Source organism: Crassostrea angulata, chromosome 4 (genome assembly GCF_025612915.1).
Source record: "Crassostrea angulata isolate pt1a10 chromosome 4, ASM2561291v2, whole genome shotgun sequence".
Classification (NCBI taxonomy): Eukaryota; Metazoa; Mollusca; class Bivalvia; order Ostreida; family Ostreidae; genus Magallana; species Magallana angulata.
In genome coordinates this window covers 41,135,096-41,161,584 of record NC_069114.1, presented here as the reverse complement: position 1 = coordinate 41,161,584, position 26,489 = coordinate 41,135,096, and the positions used below count along the sequence as shown (strand labels likewise).

At 34.7% G+C, this 26,489-nt stretch overlaps 4 protein-coding genes across 5 annotated transcripts; 2 read left to right on the top strand and 2 right to left on the bottom strand.

The window, feature by feature from the left end:
- Window positions 1–2,985: 2,985 nt before the first annotated feature.
- LOC128181015 (NFX1-type zinc finger-containing protein 1-like) lies at window positions 2,986–12,494 on the bottom strand. Its single transcript, XM_052849264.1, has 4 exons — window positions 12,370–12,494; window positions 11,711–11,732; window positions 4,165–9,491; window positions 2,986–4,043 (listed from the first exon to the last, which is right to left on the bottom strand). The coding sequence occupies exons 2-4, from the start codon at window positions 11,719–11,721 to the stop codon at window positions 3,847–3,849; spliced, it is 5,535 nt and encodes a 1,844-aa protein (XP_052705224.1). The 5' UTR covers window positions 11,722–11,732; window positions 12,370–12,494; the 3' UTR covers window positions 2,986–3,846.
- Window positions 12,495–12,889: 395 nt separating this feature from the next.
- On the top strand, window positions 12,890–14,995 carry LOC128181016 (uncharacterized). Its single transcript, XM_052849265.1, has 2 exons — window positions 12,890–13,350; window positions 14,160–14,995. Exons 1-2 carry the CDS (start codon window positions 13,229–13,231, stop codon window positions 14,776–14,778), a joined length of 741 nt encoding a protein of 246 aa, XP_052705225.1. The 5' UTR covers window positions 12,890–13,228; the 3' UTR covers window positions 14,779–14,995.
- LOC128181017 (protein N-lysine methyltransferase METTL21D-like) lies at window positions 14,602–17,389 on the bottom strand. Of its 2 annotated transcripts, XM_052849266.1 has the most exons (6): window positions 17,120–17,388; window positions 16,686–16,863; window positions 16,120–16,239; window positions 15,458–15,567; window positions 15,075–15,120; window positions 14,602–14,741 (listed from the first exon to the last, which is right to left on the bottom strand). In XM_052849266.1, coding segments are annotated over exons 1-5 (648 nt in total). In that variant the 5' UTR covers window positions 17,359–17,388; the 3' UTR covers window positions 14,602–14,741; window positions 15,075–15,119. The 2 variants fall into 2 exon arrangements, with proteins under 2 accessions (XP_052705226.1, XP_052705227.1); XM_052849267.1 differs by lacking the exon at window positions 15,075–15,120 and having other exon boundaries at window positions 14,608–14,741; window positions 17,120–17,389.
- Window positions 17,390–17,536: 147 nt separating this feature from the next.
- LOC128181019 (uncharacterized) lies at window positions 17,537–25,991 on the top strand. The gene is made up of 7 exons (XM_052849269.1): window positions 17,537–17,686; window positions 17,847–18,071; window positions 18,989–19,108; window positions 19,252–19,387; window positions 19,571–19,758; window positions 19,973–20,079; window positions 24,473–25,991. Exons 1-7 carry the CDS (start codon window positions 17,573–17,575, stop codon window positions 25,545–25,547), a joined length of 1,965 nt encoding a protein of 654 aa, XP_052705229.1. The 5' UTR covers window positions 17,537–17,572; the 3' UTR covers window positions 25,548–25,991.
- The last annotated feature ends 498 nt before the right edge of the window (window positions 25,992–26,489 follow it).

The window sequence follows — 26,489 nt, the reverse complement described above, 5'->3', positions numbered from 1 at the left end:
CAGTAATGCAGTGGACCTCGGTGAACTGACCTCAATCATAAGAAGATGCTCCATGAAGTGACCTCGATCTATTGGTGTTGCATAATAGTAGCTAGGAAGACGGTTTGATTTATAAACAAGGTTACATTATAATGCGACCAAAGTAGCAAGTTATGATGGCATTGAATGTTTTTCAGTCGCATTTAATTGTTTTAATACAAATCTTTCTTTGTATACGTGTTAATGCTCTTTGAAGAGCCCTACTCAGTATTCTGAAGAAGAAGAAGATACATTAACATTTAATAATTACGTTAAAAATATAAAACTAGACAAGGAGTTTACGAACGGCTTTCCCCAAATTTATTTCAAAATTAAATTTGTTGACGGTTTATAATAATGAAATTATGGTGTACATACAGATTCAAAATATTCCAATTTTGTAAAAATACAGTACTTTTTTAAATTATTTTACATCAAACTGATCATGATCATGTTGATTGCTTCTAGCTATCAATATATCATTATTGCCGATCATTCCTTTAAAAGGAATAATTGTTTATACATCCGATAAAAGTCACAGTAATGTTAAACTGGCTAAATCTTTTTCAGATATAAATAGAATCATGCTCATGACTATTTTAATGCATTTTTACGTCATGTTCCATTTCTTCTGAATGATTTTAATTGCTAAAAAAATACAAAAGTAAAAAAGATAAGTTCTAAATGTTACAGTTAGATTCTATTAAATAATTCTAGAATTACGAGCAGTGTATTGATGTACCATTTTCATTAGTTCCAATGGAAAATCAAAATGACGTTCGTTCTTCAAACACTTTGGCAGAACCACTGGAACCGTTCCTGTCGGGTCCATTACTCTGTTAAGGTATCTGGTCCTCGGAGTCAACACTCTCACGACACGAAATATTACCCCATTTCCGCTTCCTGTTTAGCAACATCTCAACAATCCTCTTACCAGTTGAACAGATTGGCGTTTGGTTTGTTTGGGTAACACATAAATAAAAACAGCAAAAAAGAGTGCGAGTTTTGCCTCTTTCTCGCAAAGTCCTGCGGCATTAATTCCCTCAATTATCACACTCATCAATAACGACATCGCAGCCGATTGGATTCGTTAGTGTATGGAAGTGTCAAGAATCCCAAAGGTTGACTTTTTTTAAATTTCATTTATAATCAAGTTTTGGGGGATATTGTGACTGTTGTGAAGCTTTATCACAAGACCGGTAGAATAAAACAATATTTTCTACAGTTCCAGCACTTTCGTCAAACCTAACATTCCCAATCCGGGAAGATGGGGGGGGGGGGGGTGTATTCTTTTTTCTATTATGTATGTTCATTTCAAAACAAAATTTTGTGAAGATAGACCCCAAACTACTACTACTACTACTTGCTACTACTATTTATACCATTGGGAAACTTTGTCCATGTTATCTTTCGCCCGACAACGACCTCGGTGTATTCCTTCAGGTTCGGAAGCAAAACCGGTACATGTAGAACACCGTTTAGAGAAGAGGATGATCATCAGGAAAAAAAGGACTCTCCTTCTCGTACTTTGCTATTGTTTATTGGAAGCAAACCGCCACAACGGCAAAAATGATTCTCAAACTTTCGATAACATCAACATCTTTACAAACTTAAGAAAAAGTATTTTTTGTTACTATTAAGTGCTTTCTTACCTATCCATCGTGTCATCAATAGAAAGTTACCACTATGCAAGAATATTTCGCTTATATAGTATTGATGATAGTAATTATGTCACAAGGTAATTGTTATACTTACAATTTATTACAATTAAAAAAAACAAAATTTTAGCTCTCTTAACTCACGATATTTCATGTTGATTTTATCACAAATGTTGCGGGGACATAAGATGTGAATTTGGCAGAAATCAGGGCGTACAAGAAGAGTAACGGCTTTGACGATAATGCGAGTACATTTTCGAAATTCTTTATTTGGACTTGTAAACTGAGCAATACATTTTAAACATAGTAGTATCATTTATCCTTTGAGTAAAGCATTACGCAAATACAACATTTGATCTAAAAACGTACGTATTTAACAAATCTTTTAAAATGACTTCGAATTCATTGTGTCTTTACCGTTTTTTACCATTTTTTTTTTTATTTTTCACCATAAAATACAATGCTGCAGGTTAAAAATAGAGTCATGACACAGATAGAAACATAATTATAAAACATTACAGTTATTTTGGTTAAGCATATAATGTCTGCAGTATGATTTGCATGTGCATGTACGTTTATTGGTGATTTTTTGGAAGCCGCTACTCAAAAAATTGTACATTATAGTTTTATATTACATTAAATTGTACATTTCCTGATTAGTGGTTTTCAAATATACCTTAATAGTAAAACTTGTAATTTTAAATATTATAAGACGTACGGAATATTGAAATAAACTGTGTTTAAAAGCTTACAAAAAAGTATCACATCAGGGGACTAGTACATGGATATGTAAATACATATCTTTGATAAATAATAACAATGTCATACTTTATTCAATTTCATTTTTAGTTCAAATCAAAATACCATTTAAAGAATTTTTTCATACCATATTTAAATAATAATTTTCCCATAAATCATCACAAATAATATGTAGGCTTTAAATTATAAATTAAACATTTATAAAATACATTTGCAGCAGGAAAAAAAATCATATATATCATTAAGTGCAATTGAAAGAAGTACATAAATCAATAAATAATAACAATTAAAGAACTTACTACAATTTCACGTGTAACAAATTTGTATAGAAAGTATTTTTTAGTCCTAAAAAAAAATACAGAATTTGTTTTATGGGCAATTCTTCAATATTTTACTAAAATGTTCTTTCCTGTTGTAGTTAGTCACTGCAACAAAACAAAAGCCTTTTGAGTCCAGTGTCTAGAAGCAATGCTATTACTAGTACATGTATAATATATGTAATCAATGTATGCATTACAAACTATTTCTAATAACAAAATATTTATTCACACAAATTTCATCTTGAAAACAACCTTCTGAAAAATGTACTCTAATGAAAAAAAATTTGATAATTAGAAATATAACTGCAAGCCCATTTATCTGATAAAATACATTATGAACAAATCATTTATAGTTCATGTTAGGTTATAGCTATACGTATCGCCAGTGTCATTCAATTTTATAAAACATTTTAGGAACGATCTTCAAATTTTTTGGAGATATGGGTGATAAAAGCTTTTGTTGAAGAGGCGTTTAACGGATTTCTGAAATCTGCATTGTTAGACTTTGCCAAAAATAAACTTAATCAATTCACAGCATCAAATTGATAAGATTATATATCAGAAATATGTGTGTGTGTATATATATATATACATATATATTATACACACACACACAGCCACATCTTAAATAACACACTTAAGAAACCATCAATATGACCACTTTTTTCACCTTTTCCCAGGAGGCACTTACATTTGTCTATATATTTTGAACACGGCAAAACGCACGTCAAGATATTCTTTCAAGAGAATTTCTTACAATGGGTACAAACTTTACAATCTATTTCCGTATACAAAATACTGCGCTCTTTACTTTTGTATTCCTAAATACATGTAGTCTGTATATTCGTGTTTTCGCAGAAATTTACTCTATCAAGCTCATATTATCTATCCTAATTAAAATTCAAAATGTATCACATGACTTTTAGTATCTATATCGTAATCTCAATAAAATGAAATGCAATCCAAAACTCAGTCTTTTATATTTGTTTCGTGCAAAAATACAGAGTTGTTGCCATCAATAAATCCAAGAATAATAGGTAAAGGCAGACAGTTTAAATGCAAGTCGAGAAAAATTAAGGTCACACTTGTATTTAATGAAACTGAATTCCTTGATAATTGAGGAGATTAGCCTGCTCAGACCAAGCGGGAAACTGGGCTCCGTCCATTTCTCTAGCAAGTTGGTTATCATCTCGCAGCCGATGGCCCGATCCGCCTATGGCAGCATTACATTCTGGACACCTGCTTTCTACCGTAGCTCCTCCACAATCCCCAATCATGTATACATGGCCTGTAAAGATAATTTTGATTTGTTCGACAATTGCTAAGTTAATGTTAATATACATAATACGATTCGAATGTTAATATATCAAATTAGATCCTTCTCACACCTTTTCTCTCTTTTTGCTTACCATTGGGGCATTTGAACCAGTGTCCTTTACTCTCTGGCATTGCTTTAACAATTTGAAGTCGTTCTTCTTCTGAAATACCAAGACCACTTGCGGGAAATTCTTTCTCCAAATCTTTCAAAACTTTTTCCAAATAGGTATTTTCGTCGGGTTTCAACTTTTTACCTCCTTTCAGAAGATTTTCTACATCACCTAAGCTACTTTTGAGTGTGTCTGAAACTGTTTTACGGCGTGAAACCATTCTGTCGATGCACATGATGAAGCGCCGAAAAGATTTAAGACGAATTATCTCATCCTCTGCATCTGTCAACTCCTGTTCTGTAAAATATTTTCTTGTGGTTAGAATCCAATTTCTGAACGAAGTCAAGTCTTTGAGACAATCGTTTTTAAACATTTCTTTCAAATCTCCATTACTTATATTTTTCATCCAATCTTTCTCAATATTGTTAATTGCCTTTAAAAGTTCGATTTGATTTAGGACAGCAGCCAGTGTGCTTTCATCTACATTTGTTTCAAACAACGTATCATACATCTTTCTCATTGCTTTCCCATCAGATGGATACTTTGTGGAAAGAGTTCGGATTTTCTCCGGGATATCATATCGCATTCTCTGAATTTCCTTTCTATCTCCGATAATTTTTCTCTTTACGTTTTCAATGTCAAGAACAGTTTTCTTCACTTCATTACCATATCGCAAATTTCGACGAATAAGAGTTTTACATCTTGGGCATTCTATAAGTTTAATAACGGCATCGTTATTATCCCCTTTTCCGAAGTTATCAATGTAATGATCTAATCCAGTAACTTCAAAAATATGACCACAATCTTCTAGCTCCACGAATCGTGCATCATCTTCATCTTCTGTTCCAAAGAAAATATCCGTAACTTCTTCTCGATCACATATACGACATTTTTTCGGACAAGGTTCGCCGCAAAGGCCAATGCATGGGTGTGTACAATTCAACTGCTTGCGACAAGGCCTGTTACACCGACGACGATCACATGGCTCAAAACATCTTTTTGAGCACGTGTAATGCTTGCAAGACCAAGCACATTTTTCAACACACTGCACGCACAATTCTCCACAGGTTTGAGTACATCGGCTGTGTATACATCGGTTATTACAGTCCCTCTGGCAAGGAGGGCATTTAGAACAATTGTCTGGACAAATATGGCCACAGACGAGAGGCCTTTTACATCTCTCTTTGCATCCAACATGAAGTCTACCATTTAAGCACTCTCCACAAGTTCCTTTGCACATGTGCAAGCATGATAAATTTTGCTTGCAGGGTTTAGTACAAATAGCAGAATCTGCTTCAAAACAAAGAACATTTACAACATGGCCACATTTAAATTTTCTTGTTACTGGGTGTTGACAATACTCAGTGTGTCGTTCACCACATAGGCTTTGGCACATATGACGACAAGGTAGGCGTTCTTCGCATTTTGCCATGCATTTAAACTGGTGTGGTTGAGTCGAACAAGGCACGTTTTGTACGTGTCCACATGGTAGTGTTTTGTCGACAGGTATTGAACACTCGCCACAATTTTGGAAACACATACGTCTACATCTGTGCTCTTCATTGTCGCAAATTCGTTTTTGGCAGGGTTTGCGACACTTACTTTCTTTGTGATCAGCATCTATAACGTGACAGACCAGTGAGCAGGTATGTCCGCAAGGAAGCCTGTATTCGCAAGGTTTCATGCATCCTCCCTCGGGAGCTTTCTTAAAATCCTCTGGCTCAGTTGCATTGATTCCAGCATCGTTTGGGTGATTTTGACAGTAAAGATGCAAGCCTTCTCCGTATAGATTTTCGCGTTTGGCGTGTTCTACAACTTTTCTCCATAATTCGCTATTACCTGACATTAGGTTCAAATTTCCGATGACATAAAACCCATGTTTAGCGCGAGAGAGAGCAACGCACACACGGTTTTCAATTTTCAAAAACCCTATCTTCCCATCATCGTTGCTCCGAACAAGGGAGAGCAAGATAATGTCATTTTCTTCTCCTTGAAAATTGTCTACGACAGTGATTCTGGTCCCATAAAACTCGCTTTTAGGCATAAGCTTCTTCAGTTGAAAAAGTTGACCAGAATATAATGTAAGAATCGTGATTTGTTCTGGTTTGTACCCTTGCAGTTTAAGATATCGACAAAGAGCAACAATGTATTCAGCTTCATAAAGGTTTGAATGACTTTTCTGTTCTTCATCGTTACTCTCTGGATAGTCATGGTGAATAAAGTACATATTGTTTGAAATTCCCTTTATATCTGGATAAGCTTTCACAACTTCATGATCTTCAAGCTCTGGGTAAATAATTCTCATCATTTTTGAGATTGTTGGTCGCATTCTATGCTGGTATTTTAAACAATCACATTCCATTCCATTTTTCACCATTCTCTCGAACAAGGATACATCAAGATTGTAGTCTTTAGCGAGTTTGTATACAGTTGGGTTAGGTTTTAGCTGTTTGTGATCACCTATCAAAATCAAATGTTCACAATCTGGGCTCAACGTTGTAAGGACGTGTGCTTCTAATACCTCTGCTGCCTCCTCTACGACTACTACTCTTGGACCAATGTCCTGAAGCACAGACTGATATCTTGCTGCACCTGTTGTCGTCATTCCAATCACTGTTGCCAAACGCATGATCTGTTGATCCTCCTGCATCTGAATCTCTCTTAGACGAGTCGCACTTCGTTCATACTCGGCTTCCTTACCACGAATCTTGTCTCTATATGAACAACAAAATCTATGAGTCCAGTAACGATATAGACGCCATTTATCTTTTTCGGTCAATCCCCAGATATCGTGTCCCATTCTTTGGAGGTTTAAAAAGTCTCGTTCGGTCATACGATTTGTAGATCTCAGTTCCTTTCGTAATTTACTTTTCATCTTCTTTTTCTGCTTTCTGTCAATTTGCCAGCCCCCTTCTTCATTGCCTGCATTTTCGAATTCTGAAACATTGAGTGCAACAGCCTTCGTTCTGATATGAAGTTTTGCTAATTTTCTTTCGACATCTGCCGGGAGTCCAAGATCCTCTAGAAAATCGAAATCAATATCAGCATCATCGTCAATTTGTCTCATCTCGACAAGTCGATCAACATCATCAACAACATCAACTTGTTCGTCTTGTTCATCAGGTAACTCATCAATAAGGTCCCCATCTTCATCAACATCTTGTCTTATCTGTTCCTGGGGAACTTCAAAATCTCCATGTTCAATTTGCAAAATTGTTCCATAGCCTAGCCATTCAACTATGGCTGATGACTTTTTAATTTTCTTCAGAGATATTCCTGGATTGTGAAATTGAACGTATTGCTCAAAGCCTTGGACAAGATCGTGGTAATAATTTCCCATAAATTGTTGTAAATAATCTTCATGAATAATTTCCCTTTCCGCTATTTCTATCTTCAGTGCAATCTCGTTGATGGCTTCTCTAATCTGATTCAACTCCCATCCCATTCGTCGAGCCTCTCTGGTTATATTTCCATCTATTTCCCTTGATCTTCTCATCTTCATGCGGTAGGCACTGATGTTGTAATTCTTCAACGCTTCACTACTACTTCGACCTCCGACACGCAAAATGTCACCATTGTAAAATGACAAGATTCCTTCTAAAAATTGGTCGAGAGCATGATTGGTGTAGCAAACAATCAACATGGGTCTGTGATTTACAACACCTTCCAAGTTAGTGTTCCAAACTTTGTAGTTGTGTAGCAAAGCCTTGACAATTTTCAACCCTATGTATGTTTTCCCAGTTCCTGGTGGGCCTTGAGTTATAACGAACTCATTTGTGAGTGCTCTTTGTACAGCCTTGTACTGCGAATCATCAAGATAAAGCTGCGCTGCAGAAGGCCATCTATCAAAATCCATTACCCTAACATTTGCACATTTAGCAGACAATGGACTGAAATTATAACTGGGGTCACGCAAAACCGGAATACCAAGATTTCTTAGTTTTTTCTCTCCCTGCAAGATAATACCGTCGTCTACTAGCGGGCGTAGGTCGTACGTGATATTTCCATGTCGCAAGTACCTGGGTTCTTTTACTTTGTCGGTCTCACATCTTACAATGTACTTTTCAAATGGAATTCGACGCATGTTTTGGAGTCCACGCAACACGTGTTTATATGCCTCGAAATAAGCTGTGGTCTCTGCCATAACAAACCGTGCATCTCTTGGAAGGTCTGCCATTTCGTCGTGAGTGTTTTCAAATTTCAAGTCCACAATTCCTTTTGATATAAGCTTTATTTCCCTATTTGATACGCTTGCAAATAGCATTGTGCGAAAGCCATCTCTCGATAAGCAAACAAGTGATCCAAATATCAGACGTTTGCTTGACTCCCAACGGACACGCTTCAGTTTATCGACGTCAAAGCAGATCCTATAGGATAGTCCGGATTTGTCACATATTGGTGATATGATCTGTACATCTTTGTATATTCTCAGATCCTGCAGGCGTTTGACTTGACCAGTATTGTTCAAGGCTTCAATATATTCCTGAATACCTTCGCGCAAAGGACAAATGAAGTCTTCTCTCAGGAGACGAAACTGTACGTCTAAGTAGTGGTCCAGGTCCCGGTATCCCCCCTTTTCTTTATTTCGTCGAAGAAATGGATTGTGTTCCATTCCCGCTGCCACGTCGATGGTCTGAGGACAGACATTGATATCTCTAAAATCGTTGTCTGGCTCTCGTTCGTCTTCTCTCTCCATTTGTCTTTCACGATTTTGTTTCATTGGCTTGGGTTTCATAATTCCCTCTTTGCATTCTTTGCAGATTTCAAATGCTTGTTCCAAGTTGTCGTTTAATAAATTCAAGAGTCTGAGTTTGTTAATTACAATTTCAATGATAGAAAAAACTCCTAAAAGAGTTGAAAGACTATGAGGTAGATTTTGAGCTAGAGCAATGAACAATTTTATGACATCATTTATCGATTCCTTGCGATCCATCATCTCAAATTCATCTCCAACAAGACCAAACATAAATTCCATAAGCTTCACTTTCAAGAAATTTGAACCTTCTAATGTAGTCAATAAGGCTATGGTGCCTTGGCGTTGCGATTCGCATTCCAATGCTTTCGCGATACATCTAAGAATCAAAGCCGTCATGTTTGAATCGTGACTCTCATCAGCAAGGGCTTCTTTGAATCGAGTTCCTGGTGAACTTAATGTCATCAAAACCTCATTTGCATGTTTAGTTTTCAGTTCTTGCAGTCGACGAAACCCGCATCTAAGCTTCCAGGAACCCTCTGGGCGCCCCTCGATTTTCCCCGTTGCTCCCCCGGGTCTGCGGCCTCGACCGCCAGGCATTCCTCTCCCGTCTCGTCTAAAAAAGAAATTCTCAACTCTTAATGATTTAATGAAATTAGTTAGAATTAACTAGACATGTAAGACCACCAAAATTCATGTTTGATCGTTGATATTTTAAAGAGATTAAAGTTTGTTTTTTTTAATTTTCAAATTCGTGATTAAGAATTGGTCAAATACTTATACATGCATTTATCTTATTAGAATAATTAATGTGATTATTTCACCACTCTAATTTATCACTTATTATACATGTATGGAGTGAATTACTGTTAAAAATCCTGACATGTAATCTTGTAAATCCAAATATGCAATCGCCTTGTTATGCGTGTGTGTACATGTAATTCTGACTCTGAAGCCTACGGTGAAAATTGGCAAAAACGTTTTGATTTTAAGCAATTTTTACGGGATATAAGTATGGCGTCCTGAATGTCGATTCAATACAGACTAAGTGAAGTTGGTTAATCAAAATTTTGTGAACAAGCAAGCAATGGAACTACTTGGGGTCACACGGTGGTCTCAAACCCCATGCCGCTCAAAATATATTCACCCTATCGGAAATTATAATAGATATAATTAACATTTCTTTTTGTAGTAAAGTTAAACCCTTATCGTATAATACCATGGAAATTATATTACAGAAATTTAAGGGCATTCGTCACACCGACAACGATTTTTACACAAGGACATCTTCTTGTTTGGTCCAGTTTTATTCATACCTTAATAATTTGTCTAACAATAATATATTTTGATCCAAAGAAAATAAAGGTCGTTCATTAAATGCTTATTTTAACAGTTTAACCGAATATTATGTTTATTTTGGTCCACTCCGGCCGATTTACAGCATGCCCCCCCCCCCCAACAATCAAGCATTTGCCATATAGGGTCATGTCAATCAAAATTCGACAAACTTGTAGATTTTACATTTGTCGATTTGTTACATGTCAAATGTGCTATTTCCGAGCACGAAGGTACAAATGTAGAAACTACGGGTTAAAAATGTGCAAAGTTGAAGGTTAAATTAACTAATTAAATTCACACCCAGGCTCACACACCAACACGACTGGCATATTCGGATTTACAAGTTTACAGGTCTGGATTTTTTTTTAACACGATTACCCTCTATAACTACGTTTTGTTCATTTTCATGAAATGCGCTTACTATTTTCAAAGTTTCAAATCCACCCAATTCATGACATTACAATGACCTTGTAAATTATATTAAAATTTGTTCAACAATTTTTTTGATTTTTAAAAATCAGTCGACAGTGTTTTATATATGTATTGCCTAAATGCCATAATTTAAAATTAAAAGCCATACGGCAAGTTTTGCTTTTTATTTTTACTCGTATGAGCTTTTCGAAATAAAACTGCGTTGGAACAATTAACCAGTAATGACACCCTGGACATGATTTGATTTAACTGTGTGTTGCCAAGACTCAATCCTTAGGTATTCCGTGAACTATACCAGGTCTCGTAGATTTCAATGGCGATGAAAGCATTTAAAAATCAATGTATAAGTTCTACCAATCGATATTTACATATATTTAAATTGCATATAACAGGCACGTAGCATCGTTTTTGAAAGTGGGCGGCGGGGGGGGGGGGGGGGGGGCGACTCATCCAAAAAATCGTGACAAGCATAAACAACCTCGTTACTTTCAGAATCCTTAAAATCCTAATCCGTGTGTGTGTGTCGGGGGGGGGGGGGGGGCATAGTAGGGTCTGTATTCCTTTAACTTCAACTTCACTGTTTTATATTTCCGTATTTTCAATTCAATTTTTTTACATGGTCCCATAAAAGTTGGGGGCCAACTTCATGTTCATTCAATATTTTGTATGTAAATTTAAGAAAAATGTTCAGTATTTCAATTTGTAAAGATTGATAGTCACTCAGTGTGAGCTAAATTATGCAATATATAAAAAAAATTGTTTTTTAATTATTACGGCTATGTCATTTATGATTCTATACACACTGTGTATATTGTGATTGCCTATTTGTAAAAATCCATTTGCAGGATGGTGTAATACATTCGGTTTACATTTGCGTTGCATTTCTGATTTAGATTACATTTACCACCACACACAAGAAGGGTTAATTTATTGGTCATTTTTTCATTTTATTGTAAAAAAATTTCGAAGATTAACATCATGGCTTTTAATAACATTAGAATAAGAACCTGGTATTAAAAGTTAAATATCCTCTTTCATTGTTTTCGTTTATAAAAGCTACATTACCTGCCGTCCATGATGCTTATCGCTGCAATAAAAGAAAAAACTATGTTATATTATCTATTCAGATAGTATAAATACAGTTAACATTATTGTAGTTAACATAAACTTTGATGATTGGGGGGGGGGGGGGTCTGATTTCTTATCATTTACTCGGAAACTATATAAAAAGGGAAAACGAAAGTACATGCATTTCCATTAAAATAATTAGATATTTCCTTGTACTTTCGATTTGATTAAATACTCCAAGTAGAAAAAGTAAAGAATAAATAACAATTATATTAATTTCTGTACAGTTTAGCATCATTTTTGACTAATTAGGAAACACGTAAGCTGTTCAACCCAGCGGAAGTACACAGTGTTTTTAGTCCTTGCATGATATACTGTAGTTTTAGACATTTTAATAAAAATACTTTAAAAATCCGATCTTACTCCATTAATAAACAATACAATGGTCCCATCAAGCAATCAAGAATCAACGTTGAAGTGAAAAATCGATCACAGACATTGAATTTACTTCATAAAAAAAACCCATTTACATGTATATCTACCCCGCACTTCACAATAGGTTCTGCCCACTGTCATAGCATATACATATGAAAGTTAAACAGTTTTGCCTACGTTGTGTATATAAACACTGCCTCGATTAGAACGTGTCCACTTACCTCCACAGGTCCAGCAGTTTGATACGAACTGATCCTCATTCTGTCTGGTTTACTTACTCATTCAATTGACGTCAGCGAAAATTCCTGCAATATATTTCTACTTTCGTTTTTGTTTCACGCAGTATTTTCCACGCAGGATTTTCGTCATCTTTTTTAAAGCGGAGTGTTTACTAAGCTCTATAATAAGAAAGCTTCATTTATTAATGTCCAGTAAACTTTCCTTAATTTTCTAATCATAATTATACAACAAAATCAGCGGCTCATTATTCTTTGCGAAAAATTCAGTAATAAAAAAAATCTTAATTCAAACTGATTTTTTTTTTAAATCTTGAACTGGGGAACAAATAGCGATTTCCATATCTATTCAAATAAAAATTAATTTCCTTTGTATTTGAAAATTTCGGTCTGTCTTTAAAATTTTATCAGTTGACTTTAAATAAAATATGTCGATGTAAATATTAATTTAAGACATATTCAGGCTTTAGGGCAGATGCAGAAAAAATCACAAATCTAGCTTTAAAATTTCCTTATTTCTGTAAAGTTGGTTGTTTATTTATACCGGACATTATAATCATTGTACAACAGAATACTCCATAAAAATAATTATAGAATAAAAACACAAATAAATAAAGCGAACACACGTACAATAACTATATGCATTCGATATTTCAGTTTATATTAATAGACAGCAATCACGTGTATCCAAAAACGTCGCGTCATTTCAGTCCGAGCCAAAACAAAATTATTATTTTGAAAATACTATTGTTTCGTCATTTAACCGAGTGATGCATATGACGTCACAATATACGAGACGTCACAATGTCCATTCATAACATTGCAAATTTTCGTTTAGCATGAAATGCCAACCAACGACCGCCTTCAAAAGCTTTTAAGAAGTGAAGAATACTCCGAATTTAAGGAACAAAATGTTATTTTAGAATCTCAGTTTGTTGAATTGACTCACAGAGGAGATCCTATAAAGTAAGTATGTTGAGTCGATTAATTCACTGTAAAAATGTGTTTAGCTCCAAAATATTATCACGTAAGAGAATGTTTTCATTCTTTAACTTTCTATTTTCTAACTTAAACATTAAAGTTTTTTATATTATAAACATGTTGTGTATTTTTTAAAAAATGTGATTCAGATATTTAAACTATAAAAAATTCATTTCATTTTGACTGTAGAAAAAATATTTTTACTGCATTGCAATCGAATATCAGTTTCCTGGAAAATGGGGGCACGAAAGCCTTTTATTCTTGGATTACTGTAAAAAATATCAATTTCACAAGAGATAGTATAGATACCTATAAATATGTTACAAGGTTGAAGACAAGTCAAAATTAAATGCATGCCGTTATGACTATTTTCGCCATTTGACTAAAATATAAAGTCAAAATATATAATTCTATTCTTTATAGGTTAGTTCAAAAAATATCACATGGCTCTTAAATTGCATAAATATCAAAGTCATTTGTATGGACAGTGCTGCATGAAAACAAACCCGATCAATAAAAAATTGGTTATATATAATGAATCAAAAGGGTCGTGGTTGGTGCTTTGTAGTGTGACTCAAACTACACTCTATTGCCTATTCCATGTTATTATTTCATACACATCATTCTAAACCCTCTCGATTACAATTTAACAAACAACATTTATTGCGCTAAAAAAGTCCAATTAAATTTTATGAAGCTACCCCTCACAGATATTTAATAGTTCAAACGTAAAGTAATTTTATGAAGATAATGATATATTATATCGTATTTAATAATTGTGCATTTATTCACAGAGTCGTTCTGATAGGAATCACCGAAGAATTGTTCATTGTGGCAACTGACGTCATCAACGATCTACGGAAGTCGCGTGCTAGCGTCCTGATGACGGATGTTGACCCGGACACCATGGATCTGGAACTGGAGTGGGTGGTGCCAAACTTACAGGTGATCCCCGTGCCCGTGCATAACGAGCACGTGCTGGACGTGCGCGGACACAATGACCACCACCGATATTTCCTGGTGTCAGCTACTCGGGGGAATGGTAGCGAGAAAAGGGTTTGGACCAAGTGGATGAAATACCTGGCGAAACACAATCCAGAGCCTGACCAGTTTCTTCAGGAAATTCCCAAATCTAGAATCTCCTTAGGTAGCTTATTTCACACAGATAAAAAGTCAAGCACAGAAATGCTTGTTAAATCTTCCCTCATTGATGATAAAAAGAAGAAATCATCGTCCATTTTGAAGCAGTCTAAGGAGAAAAACGTCCATTTTACTCCTCGACCGCAGTTTAAAAACTTGATCCCAATTGCAACAGATCTGTATGATACAGCTGGTATTGTAAAAGAGGAGCAGAAAGAGAGTTCCAGGACCTGCTTCTGTTTTCCAAGAAAGAAAAAAAGATTGAAACACTGATATAAGCAGGGTCATTCTACAAGCAATCAAAATTCTATATGTACAACTGCACAAAGTATCATCTATAAAATGACAATTTAAGAGATAAATTAAAAAAATATTTATAACTAATTTCAGTAATTTCAGAATGAATACTTCTTGTTTCAATTTAGAATTAAGAATGAAGCAAAATGACACATCAATTTTGTTTTTCCACTTAAAAATAATAAATAATTCAAATACTTTCAAGGTTTTTTTTATCTTTTTATTTAACTTTCAAGGTTTTTTTAATCTTTTTATTTAACTTGATTTATTACAATTGATTGTTGATTCTAAAATCTTCAACACTGATCCTAGTTGGATCTGGAAAAAGAGAGATGAGTCAATAGAGATTGTACCTGTTATAGTGTAGCTATTCAAATCTGACAAGCCACAAGTAAGATGAAAAGTAAGTCATCTTTGAACTGACATAGATGATACAAATGCAATAGAATACATGTCCATTTAAAATTATTTAATTAATCATTTCATTCATTCAATAAAAATACATCATCTACTTTGAAAATTATTATACAGTATCAAATTAGTTTGAAATTATATATATAAAAATAACCACCATAATAGAGACAGGTGGTAAATCAAAAAGATAATTTGTTGTATCAAAAATGATTGAGCAATGATTCTTCAGATTAGTGTTTACCAAGTAGATTTTTTCCTTGTAAACTTGAAAATATGAATATCTTCACTTCTGAAGTGGCTGTCGTGATGTTCTTGAGGAACTTCTTTTAAGTCCAAGTTATCACTGATTAGCTACATAAAAGAATATAAATTAAATAACATTGAAAAAAATGTATTAATTTAAATGAATACTTTATATATAAGATCAAATGCACTGTGGTTTATGTCTTGTAAAAACAAAGGAGAAATATCAATTACAATTCTACTGACATTGGCCTAATGTTAATTAAAAAGGGGGTGGTATCATCCAAAACTCTAAAACTTAACAGTAAGCATTTTATGCTGATAGATATACAGAGACAAAAGTCTGATGTCTCACTCTCCTCTGCCATCTAGAGATCATGGTGAATCTATTAGTTGAGCCACATTTATCTTTATTAGACTAACATGAGTTTGATCTCAATTTAGTCGAACTAATGCATCAGAGTTTTTAATTGAACAATCCCAAAGACGTCTTCTTTTCATGACCAAGTTTAAAAAGAGACAACTCTGTGTTTGAAAATCCCTGTTCTAAATCCGCTTATAAAAAAGGAAATCTAAACTAAAATGGGGGCAACAATAATCCTTGTACTATTATAATACAACATGCTCTACATATGCAGTGTTTTATCTTCTGAAACTAACCTGAAAGAATTTCCTCTGTAGCTGTGGCTTGTTCCCTGTGGTTCTCTCTTCATAACAACAGAGCACTTCTGTGTTCTCCAGGCAGTGGTCTACAATGGCTTTAACCAAGGGCTCGATGGACTACAGAATTAATTAAGGTTTAGAGAAACATATCAATATTTCAATAATTTTGTAAGAATATTTAGAAATCATTTACTTTTTAAATATATAGAGCAATTATTTATATACATACATGTATTAAACTATTAAACTTAAGCAAATGGTTTTAAAATACATGTTCTGTGAAAATTGGCACTTAACACTATTACTTTATGACTTAATTATTAATGTTAGTAATTGCAACTTTTGCAAAGAGGCTGGCATAAATGGAAGAAAAAAATGACTGAAGAAAAAATGCAGACAACATTCACATCTTTTTGAATCTGTGTAATTGTCAATAGTTAATGCTGTTTGGTCTGATTTTATAATTTTAAATGCGCTGCATAAACCTGTGTACATTTATCGCTACTCTTTTTGAAGTAATTTTTGTAATGAACTTCAACATCGTCAAAGGAAAAAAATGGTACCTCTTCATAATAAATGCAATCAGCCAGCAAAATGTAGTGAAAGTAGTCTTGGACAGTGTCCTCTCCCCATCTCAATGGTAGTGCCTTTGCTGATCCCTTGATCAAAGATTTATTTTCAGTAATGTTCATTTCAATCAAAGGTATAAAGTCTGGCAAGTCTGTTATTAAAGCATTCGCACTACAAAATAAAAAATTGTACATGGATATGGATAGTATATTACGTACTTAAAAAGTATTAATCTTCATAAGTTATGCATTATCATCTGTAATTTAACACAGTAATATCTTAAGCAGAAGAAATTGATTTAATAGTCATGAAGGTTATATACCCGCCCACGCCTCTACAACAAACAATATAAGCATGTATATAATTTCCATAATAAATATATAAAGTGTATATCATTTTGACATAGTCTGGTATACTCTATAATCACCCCATGTTAGCTGCAACGAGACCAACACATCCTGTCCCTGCTCCAAGTTCTAGAATTTCTTTTCCTTTCAGAAGTTCTCCATCTTTAAAATCTGGAGTTTCTAAGTACTTTGAGAGTACAAGTGCTGCGTCCCATACCACACACCCTACGTCACCAACTTCCAGTTGGTGGATCTTTAAAATTTCACTCTTATTTGTTTCGACTTCACGAACAAATGTGTTCTGCAAGGGAGCATCCATGACAGTTTCAATTTCGAACCCGAGCCAAATAAAACCTAACTTAGAAGATCATATAGCCTATTCAGTTGATATTAATTTTGTGCAAATTAAATCAAATTTAATATTGCTAAAGCAAGGGTGGTAAAATATCAGATTTTATCCACGATATTATTATAAACATTTGTCTTTTATTTCACATTGGGTTCGATAAACCAAATGGCTGATCGCGGTAAACATGAACAAGAGAGAAAAAGTGTCAGTTGAAATACTTGATTTCATATCTCCTGATGCGAACAGGAAGAGTCTCTTTATCACAGGTATTCCATACATGACAGAGGAAGAATTGATAGTGAGTATAAGATTAATATTCCGATGAAATCAACTTTCCAGTTCTCATCAACTGCTCATCACCCCCCCCCCCTCTTAAAAAAAGACATACGCACACATTCAAAAACAAAATTTTAAAAAAGACTACCATTTATTCTGTCATATTTGACCTTTGCTTACAGGAACTCCTACATTCATCATTTTCAAAGTACGGCCTGCTGTACGGAACCCAAGTATTCCCCTACACACCTCGGCTGCAGCCACCCTCCCCAACCCTAAAGGATGGGCAGGGTGCCAGTAATCAGACTGGATACTATGCTTTTGTTAACTTCTACCTAGCTATGTCTGCAAGGCGGGCAAAAGATGACCTGAATGGAAAGGTTAATATCAAAGGCACGGAATGCAAGGTTTGTACCTCAAACCAATAGACTTACTCACTCTCGTACAGATCTAACACAATCTCTTGATTTAGCTATGTGACTATATAGCTTGAAGTATAGATAGATAGCTATTGCAAGCTAGATATCTATTTCAAGCTATGTATATGAAGATAAATCAAGATATTGTGCCAGACCTGTCATATGTAAAAAACAAAACAAAAACAAAAACAAAACAAAAAATAAAAAAAAACATACTTTAGTAAATGTAATATTTGGATGTCATGTCAGGCATTTTGTTTGTTTCAATAGTGTGGTTGCATTACATACTTTTTGCAAAATCAGAAGTTCTGAACTTCAAAGAATTTAGATTCCAGAAATCAGTCATCAGATTCAAGACATTATTATGCAAGAAATATTGAATGCAATGACTCGATTAAATCACAACATTGTTTAAAAGGTTTTAGGTTAAAACCAATATTAATTTAGATAAACCTTATATCGTAGAAAACTTTTACAAGTTGTAAATATTTCTTTCAATCCAGCAACTCCAAGAAAATTGTTATAGACAAAAGTTGAACCAAACATACCGGTGTTGAATTTTTTAATTATAGTTAAATATAAATGAAGAATTTTAAAGAACAAGCAGAATAGAACTACATGTATTACTTCAATTGATTCTAACTGTTGAGTTGTCATGCCTTCATACTTAAGGGAATAAATGTAGTTCCAAAAATTCCTAACACATGCAATGCTACATTTACATGTAATATTGATTGAAATTATTTTCAAACTGTAAGAGGGCACATGAGACATAAATCAAGACACTTTAATGAATATTATCTTTTATTTACTATATGATTAAAATGATAATCATATTCATGTACAAATTAAAATAATATATAACTGTATATACAGTCAATAACGTTAAAAAAATATTTTGATAGATAACTTTTGCAAAGAGGAAAAAGGAAGCAACTGAGAAGAAAACTCTCCACTTCAGTAAATGTCAAGAGGTCGCAAATAACTTCCTGGGCTTCAATGGCTGGTCTGTCTCTCTCAAATGTGTAAGTTTAGCTCAAATTTAATGTTTCTAGAGTCTTAAAATGATAAAGCTTCTTTTAATGAACCTCAGTTTTAAAATGTCAAAGTCATGTAAGGCTGAAACTAATATGAAATAATTGACCCTAGTTTATTGATGATTTAACAGACTGACAGTGAAACTAATGCCACAGAGGAACACACCTACAAAGTGAGAGAGGTGTGTGTGGTCAGACTGGACCTGAAGACCGATGGTCTACACGCAGAGGGGCTAGGGGCTTGGGAGGAAATCTACTGCACCAAGGGTAAGCTTCCAAACAAAACTCAGGAGAATTTGTCTGTAATAATCGAAAAGTGTAACATTTTATCATTCAATCTACAAATTAATTCAATTCAATTTTTTTTAAAAAATAAACCTAATTGGGTCAAACAATACAAATCAACAATGAAAAAAAGCCCCAGAAAATAATGAATGTATATTTTTTCAGATCCCACCAGTAGAGGAAAGGCTGTATGTAAATGTAAGAAGTTAGCGTATCAGCGTGCTGTAGAGAACGCCTTCTCCAAAGTCATCATAGTGGTGTTATCCAATGGGAAGGTAGCCGTAGAAGTGGACACCACTCAGCCCGAGCTCTTACTGACAGAGAAGGTGCTGGATGATGAGAATGTACTAAAGGTATTGGCATCTATGTGTTACGTACCTTATTTATTACACAGTACATTGTATTTAAACATTTATAGGAGGATAACTCAATTTTCAATACATAAATATCGAATTATTTCCCTACGCAAACTTTGCAGTTAATAAAAATATAATTCCTGCATCATGTGTAATTTTTAAATTTTAAATTTAAAATATTTTAATTTTCATGGTTCTTTTTATGAAACAGATAAATGAAATTGATACAGACACGCTGATGTTTGAAGATGATGATGTTACCCTGAGTGAAGTCCCTGAGGAAGACATAGATGCTGCAAATCTCCACATACTGCACGAGTTAGAGGAAGTCTGAATGTGGCAGTTTCTGTTCACTGAACATAAGAGATGCTTTCACCTCTTCATACATTTACTGCAAAACCTCAAGGAAATCTGCAGGAATTTTTCCAGTCTCCAGAACTGCAGTGAAAAAATAAATTCATTGTGAGGAACTTCAAATCTGCAATATCTGTGTATTTCAGAAAGCATGGTGAAATGCTACACCAAAATATCGACAAGGATGTAGACTGCCTCATAGGCTTTGCACAGTCTTTTGAATGTGAAGAGAAAAATAAACATATTAATTTGAATAAATCAAGAAGTTATATCTACTAGCTTGGAACTGGAATGGATAAAAGTGTGATTTTTAGACTAACATAATACATGTGTAGTTTGATGTTGCACAATTTTTGCTTTGCACCACTATAGCCGAAAAGAACAAAATGGAACCAAAGATGGGTTTTTTTATAAACCTACATGATTAATTAATGACATCCTCAAACCAAACGCAACTATAGCATCTATGACAGTTTGCCATGGTAAACCATTTAAAAACCAAGAGCTACCCTACCCCTTTCTGGAAACATTTTGACCACAATGAAACACATTGACCTAATTAAAAGTGAGGGAGGAATGATAAAATGAATCCGTACTATTTTATGTTGGTTTTACCAAAGAATAAATATACAAACTGCAATGTATTGCGTTACCTCCATTTAAATTCTCTGAATTTCAATGAAAGTAGATAATGTCAGTTTAAATGGGATTATACAGAATTTAAAAATAATGTTTGTATTAAAACTAGACCTTAGACTAAAATTCAGCTTGATTTTTACATGCCCCTTTAGTCATTCAAACTTGGTTTGACTTGCGTGCGTGTTTCAAAGTCGCGACATTGTGCACTGTTTAGAGATGAAAGCATGGATGTTGAAAAATTAAAATTAGTTTTTTTTTCTTTAAATTGTGGATCATTATTGATACCATGTGTATATTGCCACAATTCTTTCTATCCGATAATTTGTTAGAAATTTAATGAAAATAATTTATTGATTTTTTTTCTTTCTTCATCACCCGTGACAGGAAAGACTTAAATGGCTGTCTCGAGTCTATTGGTGTGTTAATTACACGGTTCTTGTTCAATTTATGTAGGACCCCAGAACAAAATGACGCTCAGGGAGAAACCCCCTTTTATAATTTTTTAAGATTTGAATTAATAATGGGGAAATGCAGTGTGACTTTGATGGCACCCTTTTTCTCCTGTTTAAAGGAAACGTTTATTGGCGCACTTGAATTACATTCAGTGTTTAAATGGATGTAAGTAAGCCTTTTCAGAATGTGTAAACCGCTCTAGTCAGAGTAGTACGGCGTTTTATAGTGACGTATTTGAGATGATTTTCCAAAAGACGAGCTAATGATAATGTATGTGATTTAGCGGTAAATAACAAAAGGATATTGGGGAAATTTTGAATTCTATACGACAAAGAATTATTCACCTTAAACTGATACCGCCCTCTGTCTGTGTCAAGCTCTTTGTTGACTATCTTTCTGTTCATATTCTATATTTCGGAAGCAATGTTTGAAAGAATTGTTTTTGTGGAATAAAGACTATTTTATTCAAAGTAACTTTATTATTATTCCTCTTTCTTACGTTGTTTTAAATAGTACAGATTTGTGGGGAATGGTTTGGTCATTAATTTCCACTTAAGTAGTATGCAGTCTATTTTTTCCATTATTATCACACGAAACATCATCTCGTGCATTTTATTAAATCGTTTTTGTAAACAAAACAAAAAACAAAAAAAAAAACCGTAAATTACTAAATATAATTAATAAAAAAAAACCATATGAAGACTAATTTAGCCTGAACACAAACAAGCGAAAATGTTCTAACTGAACGAGTGTGAATGCTTGTCCAGAAGGAGGAAATTGAATACCAAACACCGAGACACAACATAAATTCCACTGCAAAAATTCATTTTGCTCCCACACAATGAAAAGAAAGGAATCACTACCCCGTATGTGTACATGCCAGCATTTCATTCTCCAATTCCTTTTTGAGATTCCGGTGCCCTATGTTTTCTTGTTAACACACACCATTATTCGTTCAATTCAATATCGAACCCGGGGTTACTACTGGGGTGTTTAAAATCTTTCATCGCAGTGAAGAGCAAGGGCGCATGTTAAACACTGCTTCAAGTTTTCATTTAACTTAGTTCGAGATTTCTCCTTACAATTATTGAATTATTGTCTTCTGTTGCTGTATTTCATAGACCAAGTACTGGATTAGTGTGTCGAGTTTCATTTTTTTCAAGGCGGGATCTTTTTAGCTGACGAAATTACTGGCATCAACTGTGCACTACCCCTCAGTAATCGTAGAAACCCCGTCATGTTTCTTGGGGTTAATATACGCAAGCTACATTGATAATGGAGTGTGCATTATTGATTTTCAAATTTCCGGGTTACTAGCGATTGGAGACGGAGGTATCACTTATAGCAGAGACAGGTAAGAGTCTTCAGGGCAGATAACGGGATAGCGGAATATAATTTGAAAACATTAGAGATCGTGCTAACTAAAGTATTTAGAATGTTGAGTTCATATTTCAAACAACCCATCATAAATACTGATGATTGTTAAATAGGAACCTGTATTTCTATACTCTTTTAAGTACTTTGTGAACATACACGACCTCTTAATTTATAAACATTGTAAATTTACCGTCGATTCTGTAGTATTTCCTGACATATAGAAGACCTATTGGAGTCTATTTGAATGTGGATTCCTTTTAAATTTATTTTGAAAAAGGAGTTATTCAATCATAAAATATTTATAGCCTAGTTTACCTGAAGACGAATTCACAGGTGAATTGAAAGCGTTTATTGAGAATGTAAACATCTTAATGGATGTATATGCATTTTTGACTCCTAGGAGACGGGATTGGCATCTTTCCGAATTTCCTCATAAAGACGAATTGGACGTGAAAAGGGATTAATTTCAACAATTTCAGGTACAAACATTTTTTGCTGGGTTCATCCTAGTATATAACTAAAGTCATTTTTGAATACCAATATCCATTTCATGGTTTTAAGCAATTTTTACAATGGACGGCTGTGTTCAGACTTTCAAAGTAAATTTACCAATATTTACATGTAGTATAGGATAGAAATACAAGTTGTCCCAAATATTTGATTCCTGTTGATTTTCCACGTACGATATTCTTTGGAAAGCCATTTATTTACATGTTATAGTTTTGAATTTAGTAAAACAAACCGCCCTCCCCCCGCCACTTATTTGCAAAATTAGACAGAACCCTAATTAAAACCCTTCTTTTTTTTGGATTGTCAAGATTTCTGATAAGTCAGTTTGGCGCACCCCCCCCCCCCCATTTCAATTTGCTTCCAATTCCACTGACTACTCTCTCTCTCTCTCTCTCTCTCTCTCTCTCTCTCTCTCTCTCTCTCTCTCTCTCTCTCTCTCTCTCTCTCTCTCTCTCTCTCTCTCAATAGTAAGCGTTGATAAGTTAATGGAAAGTCAACAGAACATGACTGATGTAGAAATTGTTTCCCTTATATTTGGTTAGACCAGGAATACTTTAACTATTTCAGTTAAAAACGTTTTCGTGTAATGTGAGAGGTTGATGGCTGCTCTAAATCAATATTGTGGACTCCAATCCCCCTCACCGAATATTGAGATATCAAAGTACTTATGATCCACTTGATGGCACCTATGTATTTATATTAGGGTTACAAATTACGTCTACTTGGCATTCGCCATGCTGAGAAAACACTGCATGTTTGGCTGACATTGCTAATTTAACGCAGGATCGAACTATTTTTTTGCAATACAAACCTTCAATACATCAATAACATTGCATCCAAATGCAATGTTTAAAAAATTCTACCGCTGTTGATTTTTGCAGAAGAATAACATTTCTTTGATGTGCACTTATGAAGTTCTTTATTTATTTTATCAAATGGCACATAAAAGTCTGAACGTGTATAAAATTCAAAACAGGTGACATTTTGGTAGACAACATGGAGAAATAGAAAAATCTTCAGATAGTGGAAAATATAAAAAGCTAATTGGCAAAAGTTGTTCAGTCATTTTTGAACATGTATATCAGTTTCTGCCAAGTGTTCATAAATTGATGGATGGTTTAAATAGTTAATTATCAATTTTACGCTGTTTACCGACCACTTACATAGCTTTGTAAAACAGTGAAATCATAACTTTCAATAATTCAAAATTCCACGAACAGTTTAAAGATTGCACGCACAATGTTTTTTCTTTTGGTTGGAGATTCAACTTACTAATATAATGATATTTTATAAGCACCTTTATAATTTTTTTTAGATGTAGATCTTCCTTTTGTTGTGATGTCCATTTGCCTTGGTGATTACTGTCGGAAATGTCAAGAGGAGGAAGTCGAAATTCCGTCGTTTTAACCAAATATGGCGAACGTCCGCTTATCGACGTGCCGCCATTGTCTCTATCAAAAAGCAGAGCCGATGATGATGTCCCTAGACACATGTTTAAAATTCCCGGGAAAAGAGAGACAAATGTGTATCATCAACCGCCGCGGTCGCCACAAGTCTCGCTCACGGCACCACAGCCTCAGCAGCGGCGGTATCAGGAACCGCTGATGGATCTACCCACCACCCAGTATCCTCGACCGAGTCACAGTCAAAACAGAAACTTTTATCAACCGCAATATCCGGTGCAGGTTAGAGCGCAACCCCCGCCGCCGCCACCACCGCCGCAACCGCAAATTCAACAACGAGGGTATTCTAATTTAGCACCCGATTCAAACTTGGTTCCGTATAATTACTCTCATTATCGACCACAGCCGCAACTTGTGCAACCTGTGCCACAATACAGCACAACCTACGCCCCCGCACCGACTCAGCAACCAGTGCCTAATGGAACCCAGTCAAACGAAGTGCATGTGTATTATGGTCCTAATGGTGAAAGACTATCGGGGCCTCTCCCTGCTCCTAACTACCCTACGGACTTTACTTTGGAAGGGACTTTAGAATACGGGAAATTAGTATCGGTGAAAGTTCGGAACTCGAATATCTCGTACCGAGAAATACCGGACTTCGTTTTTCGAGATTTGGTAAGGATGTACGGAACGATGGAGAGAACAGATGTGAAGATTGTGGCACAAGGAGGGGAGTACAACATATACGCCTCACCCAGCACGTCCGATGGACATATCGCCAACAACCCAGGGTACATCTATGACCAGCAGCCATTAAGGCATGTTCCCGTCCCGGCCCATAGTCATCATAGTCACCAGCCGCAGGTTTACGACCACGAGGGGCAGGGGATCTACGATCCGTTCACCAAGATCTACAGGTACGGACCAGAAACTCGTAGGGTAAGGCGGAAGCGCTATCCCCCTGTCTCCAAGAGAGGCAGCAGTTTATCTGACGTCGAGGAAGATTATTTTGAGGATAGTGAACTGTTTACTAGAGATACGCGTCGTTGAATTTTTTATGGTTTCTATATTTTCAATTTTAAAAGTTATTTGGAAACCAATACTGTTATAAAGCGCACTTTGATTGGGGTTTGGCATGAAGAGTTTGTAAACAGATCTGGACAGGGTAAATGGCGCATGTATTGCTTATTTTTTTGTGACGGGGATTGCCCTCCAAAAATCCATACATTCTAAAAGAGTAAGAAACCAAAACAAAACTTAAACTAATAGAAAGAAAGATAAACTTAATCATGTCAAATATTCATAATACGTACAATTTATTTGTTCATGTTACATACGAGACCGTTTGGACTGCATGAATTATTTATATTTTCGCTTAATTCTCTTGGAGAAAAAGCCCAGATGAAATATTTAGAAAAAATGAGAACCTTGCTTTAAAAGAAATTTTAAGTTTGTAGCCAACTTGATTTCACTGAATAATGTATTCAGTAATTTTTTGTAGATGATGCAATTTAGGAGGAAGCACACATTCTTAGAGTATGCACCAATAACACGCCGTGGGTACAGCGTTTGAGAAGCGAATCAAATCATGCTGCGGTTCCAACTTCACCACAGTTTTGTTTGTTTGCACCAACTAATTGTACTGTACATGTATTTGGTAACTTTTTGGTGGATTGAAAAAGAGAAAATCGGATTTGCATTTATATATGTTTATCACCACAGAATGCAATGTTTTTATTTAGTCGCGTCTTATATTGATATAATAAGTTATGCACCTGAAACAAAGAAGTTTTTCATCCATCAGTTGTTTTTTACGTATTTTAAGGAGTATCATGTATATAAATGCTGAATTCATTTATCATGATGGATACAAATAAAGTTCAATATACCGGTATTGATATTTTTGGTTTCATAATTTTTGCCAAAAGTATTAAATATAACACATTTCTCAAGCAAACGAATTGCCCATAAACCCGACCATCCCTAACAGCT